A 23814-nucleotide genomic window follows, 5' to 3' on the forward strand; every position below is an offset into this window, starting at 1 on the left:
TCTAAAACTGTTGTTACTCCAACAGGCGAGCCTCAAAACTCAAAGCTAATCCAAAAGCAGAATGAAACTATAGCAAAAGCAAGTTTGAAGTTTCAGTTTGTTCAGGCTTACATAAGTATTCTGTAGAGAGCAAACAATCAAAAACAAGATCTAGTAGAGCTTAGAAAATGTCATTCTCATTATGACACTTAAACAAACTCCCAAGACTGACAGAGATGGTTTCCAGTTCAATCTGACAGCAGAGAAGAGAGACACATCTGAAAAACACCTCAAACACACACCTACACATATATGGTCAGTGCTGCCTTATCCTCCAGTCCAACTGTAGTTAGTAATGTTCCAAAAAAAAAGCTAAAAATGATCCATATTAACATAATATATAGGTATTCATATCCAGACTTTACTGTATCTTTATTTAAAATATTTTACTTTTAGTACAAGGTCATTAGATAGAAATGCTCAACACGTCTTGCGGTAACACATTATTCAAAAAGAGTAGCACGGGGTGTCCCATGTTTCAGAGGTGGAGCCTTCAGTGTCCAGGATCCTCTCCTGTAGCATCAGCTCTTAGTTTGGATTCACGATGTACTCTCTACTGAAAGGGTAAGCTTTAAAACCATTTAAGTCCTAAATCTTTCAGTTCTGGCCCCAAACAAGCCTTTAGCTTTGCGGCTAACCTGTTGAACCTCCAATGGTGCATTTCTCTTTTACTCTCCATGAATTTATATGACAGGAGTGCATGTTGCTAAGTCTTGTCTGCCCTGTTGTGTGCTTCCTACTCTCTCCTCTCTTTGGTCTCCCTTAATGCAAGTATCTCTGGGTCTTGTGTTGCATGCTTCGCATAAATGCTAACTTGCCTCACCACCTTGCTTGGTGTTCTTGATTGCTGTTTGGCAATGAATGTACATTTTCTCATTGCTTTCTTATCCCACTAACAAGTACAGGCAGAATGCCACCCATCCTGAGTCTGGTGCTGTTGGATATTTCACCTGTTAATAAGGACTTTTGCCAAGTTCTTGCTCAGTGGGAATTATTGGATTTTGTTCATATGTTAAAAAACGAACAAAGAAAAAAAATAAACAACTAAAAAGACATATATTGTGTGATGTTGTGACACCATAACGTTAGAGAAACTAGAAGAATGGTGAGCATTTGTAGCTTAGACTGCATCAATTGATAAACGTCTCCTGTCCAAAGGAAAATCTTTTCCGCTACGTTAGCACTCACTTGTTCAGGAACAATCGTTGGAGATAATTACATTGATTCTGAGATGCTCCTCTGTGAAAGTCCCCCACCCATCACAATCTCACCCTCCACTAAAGAAATCAGTCCCGAGAGAAAAAAAAAAATCCCTTTTTGACGTTTCTTTTTTATAAATTAAACAGCTCAACATATGCATATAGAATCAATCTACACAATGGTGTAAAAAATGGTGTAAAAGTCAAACAATGACATCCTAAGCAACAATTGGGATACCTACTTAATTGTTGAAAACAAAAACAACAACTAGTTCAATATATTGACAGTGACAAACTGATTTAGCTACATGGAAGAAGAGCTAAATTGAGATATAAGTCAACAGAGGGTTTGCCTAAAGCAACTGACAATGGACTCATAAAACATCACCTGTCTGTGCAAAATCTTTTGCAGATCGTGGATAAGAGTAAAGACCACTTTTGCTCTACAACTAAGATTTTTATAACCAAATATATTTTTCTGCAGCTATCAGTGGGTAGACTGTGAGAGTAACAAAACCAACTTATTGAGTAAGTTGTTAAAATTACCAGAGGGGATGTACACCTGAAATAATAAGTGAAATGCAGCAATAATTGGTTAAAAAAATCTGATATCCTTCAAAAGAGTTATCATACCTAAGACTTGACATGAACAGGATAAAAATGTAGAATGCAGCAAAGTGCAACAAATGCCCATTATCAGGGCCTGCAGAGTGAGGGCTTAAAATGATTTTTAAAAAGTGAATTGCTCGACATCATCATTCATAAAGACCTGAAAATAACTCATTCAAATTAAACCAAAAGTTTTTAAGGAAATAGTATGTTTGAATCGGACCATTCAGATTGTGATGAAAGAAGCCACTTTGTCATCCCATTAGAAAGGTTTTTTGTTGCTGGGAGACAATGGGAAATGGTCAGCCACGTGACTTCAGAGCTTTCTGCAACTCCTTTAATTCTGTGAGGAATCTATTTAAAATTCAACTGAAACTGATCGATCATGTCTTTTTCCAAAATAGTTGGGCTCCTGTGTAGAAATCCCACTTGACTGCAAGAAATGTTGGATTTTTCTCTCAAGAAGGAAACAAGGCATACATATGCATCAGGCAGCCCAGTGTGTTCGGGTTGCCAAGGGTCGCTGGGACAAGATTTAGCCTCATTAGTTCAGTCTGTTAATCAGTTAAGTGAGAACTAAACTTTCCTTCACTTTAAGAATTGAAGACATCCATTCTTCTTTGGGAAATGAAAGATGAATGTTTGCGTTCACACCAATTTCTCTTCACCAGCTAAATGCTGACTATTGGCAGCAAACATCACTCCGTTTAGAGAGCTTCTGTCTCCACTGGTTCTTGTTTGATCAGCTCCTGTTCCGTCGAGACAACCTTTTGCTGGGTTAACAAAATGTCACATCTGATTTCACTGTGCGCATCAAATGACTTGTGAATAGGTGCCTAGTCCTTATAAAACAGGCTGAAGGCAGCATGGTGACACAAGAAAAGGCTCAATGTGTAAAAGGCGTCCTTCAATAAATGCATTTCAGCTTTGATGGCTTTTGGTATCTTCTAGGAGTTCCATGTGATTATTTGGCCAAACACGAATCACTGCAACAATAGTGGACACAGACAAAAAACTTTGCCATTTTTAATGGTATTTTTTTTCCTTGACATTTGTGTGTATTTAGTTTAAGTGTAAAATGCTGCCACTCTTTCTATGTCCTGCTTGATAAACCATTTTTACTACCGGTAATTATCTTTCTGCATCTCTTTTTAAAAAAAGCTGAATACACAATTAACTTAATAAAAAGAGATTATAAAAAGCTGAAGCTTCTTTGTGAAGCATGGTGTGATATTTTGCAGCTACTTTTAAAGATTCACAAAATCAATTAACAGATTTATGCTTAGTTACTTTTTTTAAACTAACAGAGAAAAGGATTTTCTTTCTTTCAGTAATGAGTTTGAGTCGTTCCAGGTATAAATCTGCCACAGGAGGAAACTTTACCTGCACAGGTGCACCATTGTAGTTTCTGGCCTTTTCAGCAAGATAGTCATCTCTGGATCTGAATGGGAAACTTTGTCTCCACACTGACACAGGCCTCTCTGTTCATCATTACAGTCTCCATTTCATCTCTTCATTCAGTCAGTCATGTTTTTTCCTCATTCGCCCTGATGCAGCAGCTCATTCACATGTTACTGACAGCAAGACAGCTCCTGAGGAGGTCCAAAAAGAGGCTGTAGACGTCAGCTTTGATTTCTCAGCAAGTGGTAACGAGATGGCCTGCTTCACACTCTGGGTATTCATCTGTGTATGGGAATTACCTTTGTAATTGACTGGAGAATCAAACTGAAATCCATCAGAATCCATCATGCTTGCCTTTTCTTGGCTTCTTGTGACGCCGATCAATTGCTTGTCTTTGGTTGATGACGAATGGAGCTGCAGTGTCTTTCATGAAAATCAGTCAGTCAATATGCCTCTTTCATTTAATCACCTCTTTGTGCAAGCTGCCATTTACCCTGTGGCCAAACCCCCAAATGAAAATAATAGTCAGAAGCATTCACATCCAATCTCTTCTTCACATTTTGGCACTGACTAAACAAACTGGGGTATGTGATTGAAAGTAACATCATAGCAGAGGACACAGATTATAAAATGGGACGGGATGATGCATGCTTTGATAGCATAAAACATTTTTATTTTAGTGACCTCAATGACACAGTGTCAGAGGTATGACTGCATGTGTCTGTGCATGTGTGTGAATCATGTCTAAAACAGGAGTGTGTGGGAGTTTTCTCTCCAGACCTGTCAACAGGAAGACATCTTCATGCCTCTGTGAGCTAAAATGTTTCCAAGCCGAGTCTGTTGGGAACAAAGAGCGACCCATACTTCATTCAGTTCATTCATATTTACACCCCCCCCCCACCCCCACCCCCCCATTCATTTTACTGTGCCTGAAAGACTTGTCTTCAAATTAAAAATTATAATGTCTAAAAAATGCCCCTGTAGAAAACACCAATATTGATAAAGCAACCTCAGATCTGTATGTAGCATCAATGATCAAACAGGTTAATTGATTATTTGTTTGACAGTATTTGGCATAATTAGGGGCGTGTACTTTTAACGGTTAACAGGTACTCGATATTCTGCAGCAAGAAGGCATAGTGCAGCACAATCGTGCTTTTTAGCTGGCTAATTGCACAATTTAGCTTTAGTATGCCTCTCCTCTCTCATGCTACGTCCGTTAGCTGGTTAGCTCCTGTTAGCTCTGTTTACTCTGTAGAGAGGTTGGAGTTTGAAAGACATTCTGCCACCATGCTCACAGTCCCCCTATCATCTCTACCTGTTTGCCCATTTTTGTATTTTCCGGACGAGTCAAAGCCAATTCCCGGCACACGTGATGCTGCCAAGATGGCAAGGTGGAAACTGCCCAATGAGCTTCTTCAGAAACCTGCAGGTGACAGTACAGAGGCTCTGTCCATCTTTTATATCATACAGTCCATGGTAAGAACAAACTGAATATCATTGTGCACTGGAGCTGCTGGTTGCACAAAACATGAAAATATCTTTAATGGCTGCTAAAAGTCTGCATCCATTTGATCTACAAAAGTGGCTATTTTTGTTAAATGGTAATAATAAATAATAATATATTTTATTTATAGTCATATATATTTTATTTAAACTCTCAATGTCACCATATAGAGAAAAACAAGGTACAAAATACCTGGATTACTTGGATTAGAAGGGTTGGCAGCATATAATAGTAGTTTCTTTCAACCAAATTGGTCATCTAGGGCTGCCTAAATTATCAAGTTAGCATGTACCTGATTATATGTGCATGGACAACAGTCACATCAAATATCTTTCAAAATGTGGGAATTGTAATGTTATTTGTTGCTATAAGACAAAGGGAAAATAGAATCAATCATTTTCTATCTTATCTGTGAGAACTGTATGTGGTTTAACTTGAAGAAAGATCTATCATGACAAGTTAAATCTTTGATTTGAGCCTGGATTTGGTAAAGCAGTAGTTGGAGCACTTTGCTGCGTTTGAAATTCTGTAACCATTTATCTTTATTACGTTTCACAGCATCTGCTAAATGAATTCTGTTTTTCTATGAAGCTACTTGCCAAACTACATCTCTCTGATTGTCGCAGAGAGAAAGAATTTTTCTATCTTGTCAGATCAATGCTGTAATTTCTGCTTATTACAAATATGTATTCTTGTTTTTTTGTTTCAAGTTTTGAATAGACTAAAGTAAACTACTAATCACTATAATATGATATAACTCTATAATTTAGGTCATCTTATGTTTACAAAAACAACATCCTCACAATTAAGAAGTTCAGTTTTTCCCCACACATTATGAGTTTGACCTATAATCCGACTGAAAGTTACAGTCCTGCATGCCAACAAATGTCTGCCTCTTATTTTATATTTTTAGACTCACACATGCACACATTCCTTCAACCTTTCTACGGCAAGCCTTCCAAGATTCATGACCAGCGGTTGTCCTCATCAAGCTTCCTTATAGATTTAACTTCTCATCTCTCAATCACTGCTCATTTTAGTAAAAGACCCTCCAAGAGTCTAATCATAAACGAACAAAAAACATGGAACAAGATGGCTGCCAGCATCCTCCCTGTCAACCCTCATGGTTAAGCATTCATGTTTGCATGTCAGCCTGTAAGCACACGGCACAACTGTTTCTTCGGTGTAGTTGTACTGTAGATGAGACCAAGGTTTGAATTACAGTTTGTGTTTGGGGAAAGCTGACGCTTGGAGAGGTTTGCATATAAATTACTGTCTCCAGCGCAGGCTCATGACATTACATCACTGAAAAATACTGTAAATAAAAACTCCAAGAGAAATCTTTATATAGGCGTGTGCATGCAGATGAAAAAAGCATTTGCGGTCCACTGAAACATGGCTTTCCCGGATTTACATGATGAGTAACGATTAGCCTGATTAGGTTATGTTATATGCTGGGAAGGTTTAATTATTTATATTTAAAAGCCGTATTTCTTCCTGGCAATTCCTGCCAATGTAAATACTTGAGAAGAGTCTTTTACCTGTCACCTTCTTTTCAAAATCCTGTGTTGGCATTGCAGTGTACAATATAATACACAAAGGAGCTTTTTATTATCTAATTTTCCATACTGTCTCAGCAATTTATGTCTCAGCAATGTAGCACTGTCCAGGCTTACATGAAGGCCTTGTGCACTTAATATCAACTGTATTAAGAGTGCTGTGATTGTTGTAGCTGGGGAAAATGTAACCCTGTTCATTATAAATACATGTCAGATTGTACAGAAAATAAGACCAAAAAACACTGTTGCTGTTTAATTTGCACATGCAAAATTAAGTAAATGACACTGATATCATGTCCCTGCTTCTTCGGTAAGTGTTTATATGCTGGAATCACTTTCAAAACATTGATAATACAGCTTTTGAAAATATGCGCTGAATGACTACATTACAACAGGAGGACCTGCAGTGGCTATCTGTGTTCCTAAAGACGGCATTTAACAGTCGCTTCTAAGGGACAAGCAGCTTTATAGGACTCAGTTGGCCAGATGGAGCAGTGGTGATAATGGCCTGCTGGCCTCTCCCAGATCCTGTTACACTGCTGAGGACATACAAGCTGCTCTGTATTTAGCAGCAATCCTCTGTGCTGCAAGCTTAGACTGTAGCAGGCGTATGAGCAACTTCCTCTCACCTTACAATCAAAGTCAGGGGGAACAGACAGCTCTTGAGGAAACACAAACCTTGTCTGCTGCAGAGAAATATGGAAAAATTGAATGTGCTTATTAAGAATAGCTGCTGCTTCCAGCACATTACTCTTTCCAACTTACTTTTCTCATCATCATTTAGTATTTTTTCTGTATGATTAACTCAATTATTTCATTACTTTTCAAGCTTTATTTAAAATTTGTGAGAAATGTTTATGTGCTTTCACTGTTTCTCTTAAGCCCAGGTGATCTACCTGCTTGGACAAGACGTAATCAATTTATTTTCATCACTCCCGTCACAGTAGTTCTCACATCCACACTTGCCTTTGTATGTGTGAAAATCTTTGATATTAGAACAAAAAAACCTATTTGTTGAACTTTTTCTCTCTGCATTGTTATATATGAAACTATACAGTTACACGCAGTCTGTCAGTACTGAGGATCATGAAGGGCTGAGCTACATCAGTCTCATGTCTTCTTTGACATTTGCAACAAAATGATCACCAGCATATGTCAGAGTAATCAGACCACATGCAGCCTGCTCAGTATGCCCTCCCAGAGTGTAATGGTGGCTGTCTTCTTCTATTATATAAAACATACAAAAAAAGAAATCATTGAAACAAGACTGCCAAGAAGAGCGGTCATAAAGACGTATGTAAGACGTATATTACAGCCTGCATATCAGGCAGGACATTTCCCAGACTGTTATTTGTTTGGTTGACAAAGCAGCAGAGAAAAAGCATATGATTCTGTCTGCCTGACACCTATTGTAAGAAGTTGATTACATTTTCAACTTCTACTCAGATGGAAGAACAACTCTTCATGGCAGAAAGACAGAGAAGCCTTACAAAGCTCCGCACACAGTATGCAAAGTGGCAGAACATAGTAAAACTTAGCTAAGTGGAGTAAGGAAGAAGCCAATTGCACAGTAAGGTGTTCAGAAAAGATCAGCGATGCCATCAGAGATGCATAGCTGCTGCTGAGAGGAGGGAACATGCTGTGCGGGAACAAGCTAATCTGATTTAATAAAGAGATAGTATAAATGGTTTGGTTTGGAACAGTGGAAACTTCAGTCAGCCGGAGCTTTAGCATAAATAAAGTAAGGATTTATCTAAAATAAAGGGTTGACTATATAATATAGCATAACTTCAAATGAAGCTTTTCCTCTAAAAACTATAGCATATCCTGAGGTTTTAGGACTCCTGCTGTGTACACTTATGTACACTTGCGTACACGGCTATGTTCAGCTACGTCTGTGTCTAGACCTGCCGCAAACAACGCAGGCATGCTGTGGCCAAAACACTCAATACTGGAGGCCACTGCTAGTGGGCAGTGTAGAGCACTATGACTGAACTAGTTGTTTTTTATGTAAATGCATATTTTCACAGCATTTACATAAACAGCAGTCTACCTGTCTGCAGCTAATTGTTAGGCATGAGCATTTTAAAAAATGCCAGTATTTGTAAACAAAGCGCTCTTCAAAACTCTTGTGCAAGCAGCAAATCTCTGGTGGTTAAATGTTAAGCCTATGCGGAAGTGACAAAAATTGCATTTCCCCCCTCATCCTCTAGGGGCTGGCTCCAAAACAGAGCAAATCCCCAGCCTTAAATATACAGTATAATATATTTAAAGACCAGCTGGGGTTATTAAAGTGCTTCTCAGAAAAGGCAATTTTATATAAAAGTCTTGATATTTCTATTTTGAAAGGTTTATGGCTTTACTTTACTTTATCATCATACTGAAGCATATGTCTAATTTAGCATGTTACTCTGTTTTAGAATAAAACAGTGTAAAGAGAGAGGGTGCAAAAGTGGTAGAGCTAGACAAGTCTGTTCTATGGATGTTTCCAGTGTTCTAAGCAAGATCCACTCATAAACACTGGTAACATTTGGTTTTAACAAAAACTTTATCATGACATTTCTTCAAAAGAGGATTCATCAAACGCAGATTTAGTGTCTAAATGAATTTTTTTCAAAACACTATAAAAACAAGTTGGTGCTGCTCATGTTTTTACTGTTAAAAATGTAGCAAATTAGGTATCTGTATGAAAATGAATAACATTTATTGCTTTCTTTATTCTTTTTTTAGTTTATGAGACTGACTTGACTTCATTCAATTGTCCATTCATGAGCTCTGTCACCAGCTTATGTGAGCTATTATTTTCATTTTAAATAGTTGTTGCAGTCCAGAAGGTTAAGTTTTAGGCAAACGGGTGATTAGAACTTTATTATTATAATATAACAGGCATCTGAAATTTATAAATCTAGGCTTCAACAGCGCTCGTGCATGTGTGTCTCACATCAAAGATCAAATTGTGACAGCCTTTGATTTCTTTTTTCCCAAGACATTTGTTTGAAAAGTTTAGAAATAATTTATACTGTCAAAGAAATATCAGTACTCACTAAAATATGTTGTGCTTGGAGGCGGTATGGTTGCACTCATTAAACAGAAGTCTTTCCGGATATTTTTACTCACCAACAAAGGGATGCTCATTCACTAACACATGATTATACTTTCAGTGTGTTATCCTGTAGGTTTTATCACCAATAGCTACAGATGTGTTTCCATATTTGTTGCTGGCCCTGAGGTTATTTTTATTGTTGATATTTTTCTTAATTTGACTTGCTATATAAGGGTGATCAAATGTCCTCATTTACCTAGACATGTCTTCTTTTAGGAGAGCTAAAAAATGCATCCTGTTGAAATTTGAGATTTTGGGATTTTGCTCTGTCTCAGCCTCAAATACGTTTACTTCAGACTCGCTTATTATTTCCATCTACCTTTTCAGCCAATGAGCAACAGGAGAGGAAGGGGGAACGGAGGAAGCTCCAGGTAGAGGTCAGAGTTACCTGGTAATGAAGTCGCTTTTTCTTGGCTGCTCAGAATTACTAGACAACTGGAACGCACTATAACTTTGTGTTTGTGCAAAGCTGTGGAGAAAGTGTGAAGCTCTTTCCTCTCATAAAGTCTCAGATGGGCTTCACACATGTTGGGGATGAGAAGCCACTCAAACATCCCCTCTGAAAGGTTTCAACTCCATCACCTTCTCTGCATTTTTGCACACACTAAAAAGATCAGGTGAAGACAAGTTTTCATCTTGGTGGAGATGAATGGGAAACGCAGCACATGGCATGCAAAGCGGGGAGCATAAAGACACTGGTGTCTTGTGTATGTGTTTATATATATTTATGATTTTATTGCTTTAAAGCAGGGACAAACTCCAAACCAAAAGACAGAAACACTGAAAATGGTGCCAGTGTTTTCTTCACACATTCAGCCCACTTTATTTTGTCTTTAATAATAATAATAATAATAATAATAAAAACACTATAAGAAGTAAAACAAAACAAAGTTTAAATGTGTTGATATCTTATTTGGCTTTGTGTCTCTGTGTTGCACTTAGCAAATTAGCCAGTCATGTGTGTGTGAATAAATGGTAAATGGTAAATGGACTTGTACTTCTATAGCGCTTTTCTAGTCATATAGACCACTCAAAGCACTTTACACTACTTGTCACATTCACCCATTTGCACACACACACTCACTCATACCCCGATAGGCACATCGGGGGACAGTTTGGGGTTCAGTGTCTTGCCCTAGGACACTTCGGCATTTCGGGGGAAGCCTGGAATCGATCCCCCAACTTACCAGTTGAAGGACAACTGCTCTTCCTCCTGAGCTACAGCCGCCCCAATAATAAAGTGGATGATCAGTTTTGCTTTGCTCAACTAACCTAAGGGTGTGTGAATTAATTTCGGAAACAGACCATCCAACAAAGCTTCCCTCTTGTGATATTGACAAGTGGCCAATCTAATCAGCCTCACTGATGACTGGGTGGACACCCTAATTAGCATCAGCAGCCTCTGCATGATACAACAATAGATGTCATTTTTGTCATGCTTTATCATTTTAGTGAGTACATGTGTTTGTGTTCCTGTGTTGTATTTGTGCCTGGAAACATCCTCAGTGTAGCAATTATAGCGAGCATTCTTCTCTCTGAAATTGATTTTTTTTTTTTTTTGCGCGTTTGTGTGTATGAGAGTGTGCTCTCACACAGTAAAGGGACTAATCATAACTGAGTGACTGAAGCCTGTGGGCAGGGTGGCAGAGGTTCATCAGAGGTCAGACAAGCTGCCCACACACTGCGACGAGCCAGTGAACACAACAGTGTGCTGCTTTAAATCATAATGACGAGCATACAGAAATTGAGATTCCACTCAAACACAACAGGAAGCAAGTTAAGTTGTAGTGAAATCAAGAGCTCAAAAGAAGCAAATGAAACCAATCTTGCCATCTGTTGCCCATTTTAAAGCCAGTCTATTTATAATGATGCATCTGACTCACACAATATTCTCGAACTGCACAATGAAAGCATTTCTGAAGCTTTCTGCCAACATGTCAATGTGAATCCAACCTTTCATCTTTCTTTGGTGATGCGCTGTTTCCCTGCAATTTGCATGAATGGATGAATGCCGCAAGGGGAGAGCAGAAGGACTAGTAAGAGTTTGAAAGCCAAGCATACAAGAGTACAGGAATTTTAAAGCAACAGACCATCAGCAGAGTTTTCTGAGTGATATGACTTGCAGAGTATTCAACTTCAAACTGAGATAGGGATTCTTCTCTCTGTTTGGTTTTTCCCCATGCAACCCCCTCACAATGTCCTGGACACAGACCACTGACCTGTGACTAAAACTAATCAATTTTAATGATTTTTATCAGAATGCAACATAATAAATAGACTAGATTTAAAGTGATTTTATTCACTTGATTTGATTTGAATCTATTATTAATGTTTGTTTGTTTGTTTTGGAACGGGACTCTTGAATGTTTCTGTTGCAACGAAACATACATGAATGGTATTTTCATGTCTCTTACTTTCTTCTTATTTTTTATCGTTGTACAACAAACAACAATATTGGAAAACAATCTGTTGTTGTGAGACCAATCAGATCTCAAACCAATTTCATTTTACAATCTCTCGAGAAGGTGGCAAGCCATGAAAAGGCTACTGTGTGCTTCTCGACTGCTCCCTTCTTTGACCTTGCATCGTGTCTCTGTCTTCTCCATCTGCTAAAGGTACATAAACAAACATTCTTTGACTGTTTCAACTTGCATTTCACTAACGCAGTATCTTCATAAGTCCCCTCTCTGTTTCATCTGTACTCCCCACAGCTCATCAACCCCTCAGACACTGTGTCTCACTGCTGCTCCCATTACAATGCCCTGGGTGCATCACTGCTCCGTCTCCCAGTAATGGATTTCCAATGCTCCAACAAACTTGCATGCCACATGGTCATGTCTGGGTAACATCACTCTGTATGCTGTTTAGAAATGCATTAATCCTCTCTGTGTTATTGCACTCATTCCACCAGACTCCCCACATACAGAGCAATAGTGCACGATATTCACTTGGCTTTTTTGCAACAACTGATAAAGACTGTTGCTGTCATCATGTTTCATTGTGAAATTGTTTTTTTTTTTTTTTGTTTCTTTTTGCAACTAAGCCATTCATGGGAATTTTAACTGCAATAGCAGGTGCCAAACACTCTGAGACTGAGAGTACTGTTCCAGTTTGAAAAAGTGTGTTCTCATGCCATTGTCTTCCCTCATCAGAATCTTAATTAGCTGTGAAATAATAATTTGGAGAAAATAAGCGGGTGTGTTATTCACAAGAATGCATAAATTGTTGCTGAGAGTTTAAATATTTGTCCATCATCTTGGTTCTTGTTCATCTTTCAGTGTTCTTGTTCTAGGACAGACTAACTGTACAACATACATTTATTATTTGTCATTTTTAATTTACTATGGGTTTCCCACAAATAATTCAGGATTAGAATTAATTAAACCATTCCAAATTTATATTGATTCATAACAAGCTGCACCATAAATAGCATGCTTTTTTACTAAATATTTATTCATGTTCATCATGATTGTATGGAAACTCAAACAAGAACTATATAAAGAGTAACTAACACCGGCTGCATCCCCAACATAAAACATATATAAGCTTAAAAACTCCACTGTAAATACAAAGGTTATATTTAATCCATTATTTGCATCATACCTCATCTACTGCTGGTAGTTCATTGTTAAAATACCAGCTCCCTTTTTGAGATGTGTGTGATTTATGATTAGGCACAGTTAAAAAAAATGAACATTAACAACACCTATCACCCAAAAATGGGCCCTAGTTTTTCAGCCCCTACTACATATTGTTGCATAACTGACTTTGTTACATGAGACGTTTTTCTCATTCAGAATCATCTAGATATGGTCCAAATTACCCCTACGTATACATGAAAAAGCAACTTAAACTTGCTTTATGCAGACTTACCTTTGGTGTTTTACTGCACTTTCCATTCCTGGCATCTTTTATGTATGCTATATCCAGCAGGTCTGTATCCTGAAAAGAAGAATAAAACACGGCTAAATCAGTAAGGATGTCAACCAGGTGTTAATTCAAAGGTTAAAAGACTTTTCAGCGAACAAGGACATTTTATGCCCACAGAAACTATGTGGATCCAAGGTGACAGGAAACATTTCCTAGACCTTTTCCATTTTCACCTGTGGCTGAAGGCATTATGTGTGTGGATGTGTGAGTGTGTGTGTCAGTACGGGCAGCCACATGTGCTAAAGGACCCACAGTAGCCTCAATAGCTGATGTCACATGAGAGTCATTCAAAACAGATGCTTCCAAAACGATCCTCTAATCTGCAAATGTGCCAAATTAGGACAAAAGTGTAATTTCCCCATGTGGACTCATTGTCACCACATGCAAACATATAAAGACTTGGAATATGGTTTTGCATTTAAATCTTTTACAGGACTCGGGGCAGCACACTATGGATGAAATAATAAAAAGCACCGACTAAATTTTATCATGATTAATATCATTGGCTGAATCTTGGCACTGGCAGGGTGACAGGAAAGTTAAAAGAAAAAATGCAAATACAAAAACAGGACAGATTCAATGCAGACATTTTCACACATACACAATGTTCAGCTGCTGCATGATGCTCAGCCTTTGCACCTTGCCACAGCTTGGCTGGATTCAGCTGTGTGAGCAGCAGTCAAGTAACAGACAATCTCTAATGTATGGGCTCAAATAAAAGTCATAAATAATTTGAACATTGACAAATGATTGCAGAGTTTGTATTTGCAAATCCGGTTTTGTCATCCTGCAAAAGAATCTGCCCCAAAAAAAGATTGTAAATGTGCAGAAAAGGGTTTGCATGATTGTAAAAAAGATTTGCATTTGTGGAAAAAAGATGCTCTTTTGCAAATATCCTCTCAAAAGACGTAAACCACAAAACGTTGTGCAAAACGGAACTCGCGGATGCGAATTTTGTCTTTTTGTTATACCTGTATCTGATTTTGATGGTGATCAATCAAACAGTCCAACAAAAGAGAAGATGGCTCAATTAGAAACCATGAGTAAGGCAAAAAATTAATAAGCTTCCTTGTGTGGCTGATAGATTGACTGTGCAATCAAATCTTGATCTGAACAGCAAACAGGGTAAAATCCTTTATCATGCAACCTACATAAAGTCTCCCCCTTTCTCCTCACTTAAGGGTCCAGATGCCGTTTTTGGGAATGAATGGCATATGACATCATACAGTGCACATGCTTGTGGACCCTGTGAAGGTGTGGCTTCTGGGGGTAGTCCCAGAAGCTTGCTAAAACAGTTTTTCCAGGATCAACTACCCTGCCTTTAACAAAACACTTTTCATTTATTATTCTAGTCATACAATTATTTGATCTATTTTTTATTTATTTTGTTTAACTTATTTATTTGTAAGACAAGTACTTCCAAAGCAGCTGGCTAATAAAAGAGCACTACTTGGTTATGGTGTTCCATGTATTTTTTTTTCTTCCCGCACCGACCAGCCACACCCTACTGTTAGGTGCTGGATTATTTAAAGGGCCTCTTTGCACAGCCGGTACCTGGGATTTTGTCTAGTCTGGTGGATCTGAGCAGCGATGGACCTTAAAATAGAAAACACTTCCCAAGGTGAGAATGAGGGACCTACGATTTGTGGGACTTTCAGATGCAAACTACAACTAATGGCAATGGCCAACCTACCGGACATTGATCAGAGATAAGCAGCAGAAGACAGCTGTTTAAACTGAAGTAGCGACCCTTAAAGGGGTCCTATTATGGTATTTCGAGTTTTCTGAGCTTTCTACAGTGTTACAGTGTTGAATCCTCATCAGACATGTGAACGGCACTGTTTTTTATCACCTAAACACACGTTTGAGTTTGAGTTTGAGTTCCAGCACTCTTCCATTCGGTTTCCATGGCAACAAAAAACGCGTCGTTTTAGAGAGTTTTTCCTACTTTGAAATCCTTGTGACGTCCCGGGGGAAAAGGCTCGGTGATTGGTTACCTTCTACTGGTTAACAAGGACATGTACAAATACATCAGGCGGGTGGAAAACGTGGGATAAAGTTATTTCCAACGATGGCTGGTGTGTTTACCAAAGAGAGACATCCTGCTGCATTCGTTGCTGTGGGTTGCTGTTTTCCACTTTGTTTTCAGGGTCTGATTCAGGTTCCAACATGTAGGGCTGTATGCTATGTGTTGACATTGTATTTTGTTTATATGAGCCTAATCCTTCTGTTTATGAGATGTTACAATGACGGCGTAAGCAGTTGCGGTGAGCGCTCCCGATGTAGTGAAGTGGTGGGAGGCGGGGCTTAATGCGGAAGAGTCTCAATCCACTCGTTTTGCCCACAGGCTGATCTGACAGCCTACGGAGAGGGTCAGTCTGAAGTAAATAAAGCAATTTGTGACAATAACTCGATCAATCCCAGCCCTTCTGGTCTCAGAAATAAAAATAAATTAGCCTGAAATGCACATAATAGTTCCACTTTAAAGACACCAATATCAAGAAAAAGGAAAATGTGAAACTGGAAAAACACTGAAGGACTTCATGAAGAGAAAAGCCGAGATGGTGAAGACATCAGTAGTTCCTATTGTCATTGAAGCACATTGAGGCAGTGTCCCCCACCCTGGAGATGTTGTTCCAGCAGATTCCTATAGAAACAACAGACATCTCATTCCAGAAGTCATAGTCAAAGCTAAAATACTGCCATCCACTCCAAGGGAGATGGAGTGAGGCTGTTTTGTTTTTTTTAATTTGCTTTTTACATGAAAGCAGAGGTTGCCCTTGGTACCCCCCTCCCTTTATTCGCCACTTTTCCTTATCAGTTTGAGTTATCACAGCCCTCATCTGACTGAGAGAGAGCCAGGACATGAGGTGGAAAATTAACCAGAGTGAACTGTGAGTCCACTCAGCATTATCTGGGGAGACAAGCAGCACAGGGGCTTCACTCAATTTTTAGCCACAACATTAGTATCTGCCCATCTCTATGAGATTTGTGGGAAATTGCACCAGACCACTCCCCCTTATCTTCAAATGGATACCTATCTTAGACCCCCCACCCCACTGAACTCCCCCTTTTCATTTAAATCCCGAATCCTACATTTTAACCTTTTTTTCTTTAGTTTGGTCTTTGCAACATTAAAAACAACATGGTTTCCACTGCAAAAAACTGACTTGTAAATGTAAAACATATTGAAACCTTGCATTAAGTATACAATTATTAGCTTTTTTTTAAGAATTCCCATTTTCCATTGAAGATATCACAACTTAAGAGCTAAATGTAAAGCTGAATCCACATGGAGGTTTTTGCAGTGTGTATAGCATCAATTAGGCTTTCTCTGTGTGTGCACAGGGAGAGCCTCTGACTCAAAGGTTAACGCCTACATTGGGCTTCCCTTTGAAGTCCCTTTAGAGGGATGGAGCTCCACATGGGGTCCATGGGGGATCAGTGGGACTTCAGGAAGTGGCTTGCGGATGGGATCCTTTTTTATGCCCTCTAGGCCAGCACAGTTAACACAGCTCTAATCTGGTTACAAGACACCAGTAAACTTGCTGGGTTGACTCGTTAAAGGTAAAGAAACTTGCCTGTATGAGTGACAAGTTGCTCACACTGTGCGACTATACTGATACAATCGACAAGTAGCAATTTGTGTTGCATCCAAAGACGTCTGTCAGTGTTTGCTACAGGATTCAGATGCTTACTCATTTTCGCAGATGCATAAAAATCTAATGCTGCTGACATTTTATAAAATATTGACTTGGTTTTATAATTGCAGACACTGCAGTGAGTTAATTAAAGCACTTTCTTTAAGTAAGCAGTCCATTCATTATTTCTCCTGTTTAATTTCTCTCATCTATTTTCCATGACTTAGGTTTTTAATCTGTTCATTTGTGCCATCTCTTTATCAGACTCCCTCTCTGTCTTGTTCTCTTATATTTCCCTGCAGCTCTCAGGGACTTTCTGTGTGTATCAAAACAGCGAGCACAGATCCAAGCCCTATTAAGATCCGCTGCACGTCCAGGGAAGCAAGCAGGGCCAGTGGGGGAGAAAATACAGAAATTAATGAACATGCTTAACCTGCACTGGCCCTGGGCCCTGTTTTCAGTGCCTGTTTGTCTTTGCTGTCGTGCAACTGTTTATGCAACGTTTGCGACATGCTTTTTTTTCCAAATGAAACACAATATAAGCAACAAGGAAATTAATTACTGACCTGATTTTGAACATTTTGCAACCAAATTGGCATCTGCTTCAAACAGCTTGTATCATTAGATAATAAAAAAATATATATTTTGTCATAATGAACAGATAGCATATACAGTATTTGACTTGATGTCAGACAGGGAATAAAAAAGAAAAAACACAGCAAAGTGCTTTGAATGAAACTGTTCAGACTATCTAATGTTGCAAATCAGACTGGGTGGTTTTGTAACAAAGAGTTCTGTTGTTGTTTGGAGATACAAGCTTGGTGGAGGGATGTGCTGATGAAAGGGGAAAAGACAGTGGCGAGGATAAGAGCAAGTGGGGGAGAGGAACAAAAACAGGCTGGTTTTGCTCATTTACCCACAGCATGCTTGACAGCCTCCAGTTTAAAATGCACTTCACAGGACTTAGAGTCAGTGGTGAGCAAAGAGAGAGACAAGGAGCTGAGACAGTAAGGGCAAGAGGACGGGACAGGTGAAAACATACAGGCAAATTAAGGCTGCAATGTTTGCTTCAGAGTCAGTTTGGGAAAAATATGCAGCAGCAGTTGCTATTTGTATTGTTGTCATGCTTTTGAATGAAAATTAAATGAGCGAACAAAATTAATTAAACATATCTGAATAATAAAAATGTAAAAAAAAAAAAAAAAAAGAGATAATCAGTTCATGCCAGTATTTGAATCTAGTTAGAGGCAGGTTCTATGTTGACTATTAACAAACTATCTGCCTAATGACAAATAAATATGTCCCAAAACCCTTTCCTACCATCTCAAAGACCAAAATAATTGCTTCTGAATGCATTATCTTATACATACCAGTACTGTAGTCCAGAAGTATATAACACCATTGTGAATCTAATTACTGATAAATGACCCTGAGGTCAATGCATTCTGATCATTAATGTGAACTCTTGTCATAAACAGGATTATTACTTCTGTGGAACAAAGGCTGTGCAGGTGTTGTGCCTGTCTCTGTAAGTGACCCTCCAGTGACATTCAGCTACCTGGAAACATCCTGATACAGGGGAAAGTGGTTTGTGGAGAGCAGTACTTGAAGTTAGAGAACAACATATCCTCTGTTGCACCACTCATAGATTCCTTTAGAGTAACTCCAACAACCTGGCTGTGACAAAATCACAAACCTCCTGGCCTAATGTTGTAGAAGATGGAGAGCTGCACACAGACAAAAGAGCTCGATTCGCTGTATATTACAGAATGAACATGCATCTTCCGAAAAGACATGCACCCAATAATTTAAAAGTTCCTTACCGACTTCTGAGTAAATGAAGAATTAAGGATTTAAAGCTTACATAATCTAAAAATCTGAAATTAGTTCAACGGATTAAATGCTTAATTTAAAGAGAAGAGTGATTTTGTAAATGTGCCAGTGGGCAGATGCACACAAGGCAACTGCTCTCTTCTGTCCCCCTCTTTCTATGCAACACAAAACACCAAGATGAGACATGTTATCTAAAGCAATCAACAAAGAGCTTCATTTTTCCTTCACAGAGGGCAACAGAATGACTGAAACAATCTTTTTCATTTGTTTTTTTTTATTTTCTTTTTTTTTTTTTTTTCCATTTTATGGGTCCAAAAGAAGATGATATACAGCCAAAACCTCCACCATGGGGTCTGCATGCTTCACTCAATCGTTGTCCACCTTTTATCCAGTCATGGTCAAAATGCTTTTTTTATGCAATGATGCATCACACTCTGGTTTTATCTGCCTCCACTTTCACTGTGACATTTGAAAAACGTGAATACCAGTCTGTCAGAAGAGTGACTAAAAGAAAAGGCATCTTACATGCTCTTTATTTCTTTATTTCTTTATGCATCTTGCAATCCTCATCATCAAAAAAAGCAGTTATACTAGTATTTTTCTATTTGATTTGTATTGATTGATTTGAATGGCATTTCGGTCTTTCTCTGACAGCAAAGTCAAATCTCTCTCTTTTTCTAACTTAAACTGTTTACTCTCTTAATCATGTCTTAATTTCCAAAATCTCCCCATTGATCCAGCTGCTACATCATGTCTCATCACGTTGTCTGCCCATACTCTCAAGCAGCAACTATATAACATACTGCTACTTCTTTAAAAACTGACTACTGATTACAGAAGCATAAGAATTTAAGACAGCAAAAATTGTGATAAATAAATAAATTGGAGAGATTGAAAATAGATCCTTTTATTGGGAACACTGGACTACCTTGCAAATTAAAGAATAATTCATGTCAAAACCAAGATTATGTTCAATGTCGGATGTAGGAATTATTCTACTAGAACTGTAGCTACCCCACTTCCACTTCACCCTTATTGTGATTTAAAATGTATCTAAATAAAGATTTAGTAAGAAATAACCATGCAGAATTAAGACGAGTTGGTAGCTATAAATGACTTTAGTAACCAGTTTGAGTTGTACTCGTGCTCAGACAGATGGAAAAGAGACATTGAGATTAGAGCTGAAAGGAAATATGGACCAAAACGAGGAAGGCTGATGAAGAGAGGGGTAACACTGAAGGAATAACACTAAAGCTGAGCAACACAGGAACATGGCTGCGGCCGATAGTGGCTATCAGCAGCCGACACGCTCCACAAAACAACCGCACAGGAGATAAAGGCTACTGGAATCTTTGTTCTGTACATTGGCACACACATTGTACACACATCAGGTGAATGGGCACAACTTTGTGGGCATAAACACACATGTGTGGACAACAGATACACACAAAAACTCCAACTGATCTCTATCCAATCTTTATCATCAGTCTGTAGGGTCTGCAGTGTTCAGTCATTGTAAACACTCGGAACTGGGAGCGATGATGTGACTGGTTCTCTGACTTGCACACATTTCCTTGAAGTGTGTTTAACCATTCAAATCTTGGATGCAAACTCATATGCACAATGATGGGTGGAGTACAGTGAGGGACACAGGGAGGAGTGCACACCTCCCTGATAGATGGCAGAGCAGAGTGGGATGATAAAGAAAGCAAAGAAGCTTCACTTATCTGGCTGTCTTCCTCTAACGCTCTCCACTTTCTCTGGTTTCTTTTGTTTTGCTGCTTGGATTTTTATCCCTCCCCCTACCTCGCTTTCTCCTGTCCATCTCTGCCTCTGCTGTCTTGGACATGTGCCTCTTCTTCTCACTCATCTCACTTTTCTCTCCCTGGACATCTGCCTCCTCTGTTCTTCCTCATCCTCGCTCCTGCTTTTCTTTCCAACCTGTCTGCTTGCATCTTAATACCAGCTTTCGTGTCAAACGATGACAGTTCACAACTTGTCTTATCTCACTCCCTTCAACAGACACACATTTACTAAAACACACTAGCCCCATTTTCCTCCGACACAGTCCTTAATTCTGCTCCTCTATCTATTCGGCATATACCAGGCACAATAACGTAACTCTTATCTGCACAAGAACAAACATCTGAGACCCTTTTCAGAGTCAAAGAGTAGGTGACACATGTAGGAAAGCATCAACTGTAAATACTTGCAGGAAATCCACATGAGATTAAGATAATTGAAAGTAAAACAAGCTACAAACACAAACCTCTAAAAAACAAGAACATTTAGACAAAACAAGTCAAACATGGCCGATCTGATTAGCACCAGTAAAATACAGGTGACTGAACTTCGTGTCTTTTCAATCATAAAATATATAGTATCCTGCTGCACGACATCCTCATTGTCTTCTGCAGCCTACACACTAAATGTCGTTCAGGTTACAGCACACTTGTAAATGAAATTTTAGGTATGCAGGCATTGGCTTAAAGGTTTGTTCTAACACATCATGAGTCTATTTTCAAGTCTATGTGCAAAATGTGATCAGTGTTTCTGCATGTACCTTTGCTACTCTGAGGTCCTTTGAGAATCATTGCCAATAGCACAAACTGTACAGTACTGGCTCTCATCTTCCACACCACCTCATTTAGACACTTCTTAAGTGCAAACTGAGGTCCCTTTGAAGTCAGGACAAAAGTGTACGGTCAGAAGAAATGCATTTCTCATTTTCTTTCTAGAGGAAAACCAGTCTGTCTCTTCTTTTCTGCCTGCAACCCTCCTTTAAATACTCTTGGATCATCGTTTCTTTTTCCCTGCACACCCAAGAACAGGTTCAACTGGACCACGTACAAGTAAACACCATCGTGGGAAGAGGATGATGAAGGACAGTGAAGGACGGCATGTTGGCTTTGATGCAAAAGTAAGAACTTTGGCAAATGTGAGTTACTCCAACTCCACTGCAAACAGAGTAATTATTTTTTATCATGTACTGTGACTGGTGCAAGCCTGTTATAGATGTATTCTGTGTCACTGGGCTTTGTGTTTTCAATCTCAGCTTTGCATGCTTGTAACCATGTTTGCAAGCTGATATTGAATTTGTGATACTGCACAGTACTGCACAGATGGAAAGAAATTGAAATTGTAGGATTTATTGTCTGAAAAACACATGATATCTGCAGTTAATAGCTCATATGCCACAATGTCAGCCTCGTCATCCTCTAAATTACATGACTGTATCTCAACTGTAATCAATCCAAGACAATATCTTCAGCCTGTTACATCCTTTACGTTATTTTGTTCTGGCGGATGTGATTGAAGACAGTTTGCGACACATCAGGCTGGCAGATCGTTTTCCTTGCGGGGCTCAGAGAAGTATTCTGTGATTGGCCCGACATTTGAGGTACGTGTGAAAAACATGAAGTAGAAAGTTGCCACTTCCGAATTTTTGGTGATGAAGGTAAAACAGATTGTTTTAGATTATTGTTGCTGAAACAGCTGATCAAAGTTGTGAGAAAGTACAAACATTTTTACAGCATGTGGCATTTAATCACACGGACCCACCTGTCTGCAAAACCTGCCCAGACGCAGACAAGTTTCTCTTTAAATAAGAAACAACCAGTTTCATTGCACATAGAAACAGACATCCCCGCCCACAGTGATCTCCACCCCGTTGCAAACGAAGCTTCTTGTGGAGTATGACTGGATAAGACGAAAAACAAATTTTTTTCTTGTTCTTGTTCTGTTTGGAGCATGTAACAAGCTTTAATCTGGTCCAACGCTGCCTCCCCTCAGATAATACTCATTATTTTGTAAGGCAGCTCGATTTTCAGAAGGTCTAAAGACAAAAGACAATGTTTACCAAGAACTCGCTGTAGATGAGACGTTTCTGCCAGACAAGTCATCTTTTGTGTTCCAGTATACCGGTGGTTTTAGGTTGAAAGTAGTCAACACTAACAGCTTTAACAGATCCTTTTCCTCACAGGCTTTAGACAGAGTTTGATTTCACCATCTGGCTCCACTTGAAGTGGTAAACAGATGGTTCATCCAATCACCTGCCAAGGATATTTTTTTAAAAAGCCACTCAATGGATGACGGTACTGTGTAGTATACCATCTGGCACGTCGGGTTAGATTGCTGCTTGCATGGCATAATATAACATTTTTCTTTACTAGATAGACCTTGTATGAGCATCATTTTAGATGGTTTCAACATTGTTTAACAGCTTCTACAGCACAGAAAAGCCTGAATGCAGCACTACAATGTATGTAGGCTCATCTGAGTTTAATTAAGGAATAAATGAGATAAAAAATGAAGTAGCAGGGAAATGATCGAGTGCCGTGGTTTAGAGGAGGATTGCATACTTCACAGTGCTGGCATCTAAAGGCATCCAGACTTTGTTCTGGTCTGTTAGAACTGATAATAGCCGTAATGCCTAATGGTAATCAAACTAACACAGCATTTTAAATTCATCCTAAAATAACAACCTTATTGTCATAACTTCCACATCACTTGTACTTGTTCAATTCAATTTCTACAAGTTCGTCTTAATAACAATATACTATATATCACCTGGTAAATTCATCCTGCTATCTTTCATGCAGATGTTACGGGAAGACTATACTGTCAAGTCACTGCTACTCAGAAGATGCATGAATTTGATCCTTTTCCTGAAAGTAAACCGCAGGTACTTATCTGTGCTTGTCAACAGGCCCTTAGCAATACCACAGAAGACAGACAGTAATTACCATCAGAGAACAACAAGCCTGTAAAGATGAAAAAAATAAAAAAGAAAAGCAGGCCTTAAAAAGTTTATTGCCATCCAGATGTCAGCCTGTCTACGGAAAAAAATTGAAAAATAATTGTCAAGACCACTCTCCTTATCTTCTGCAACAGGCCAGGTGTTGTTCCTCTCCGTTCTGTCGTGTTACTCTCTCGAGGAAGACTCCCAGGGAGTAGCTGGTATTTTAAGTAAGGCATTCTGCCGGGCTTCTAG

At 38.9% G+C, this 23814-nt stretch overlaps 1 protein-coding gene across 1 annotated transcript in view; it reads right to left on the reverse strand.

Annotated features, from left to right (window-relative positions):
• The window catches only part of plcb1l (phospholipase C beta 1-like), a 119626-nt gene that overhangs the window by 75422 nt on the left and 20390 nt on the right, over positions 1-23814 (reverse strand). Inside the window, exon 3 of the mRNA XM_079255624.1 lies at positions 13291-13359. Coding sequence (XP_079111750.1) covers positions 13291-13359 — 69 coding nt within the window. The remainder of the gene's footprint in view (positions 1-13290; positions 13360-23814) is intronic.

The sequence above is a fragment of the Telmatherina bonti genome, assembly GCF_933228915.1.
Source record: "Telmatherina bonti genome assembly, chromosome: 16".
NCBI classification, from domain to species: Eukaryota; Metazoa; Chordata; class Actinopteri; order Atheriniformes; family Telmatherinidae; genus Telmatherina; species Telmatherina bonti.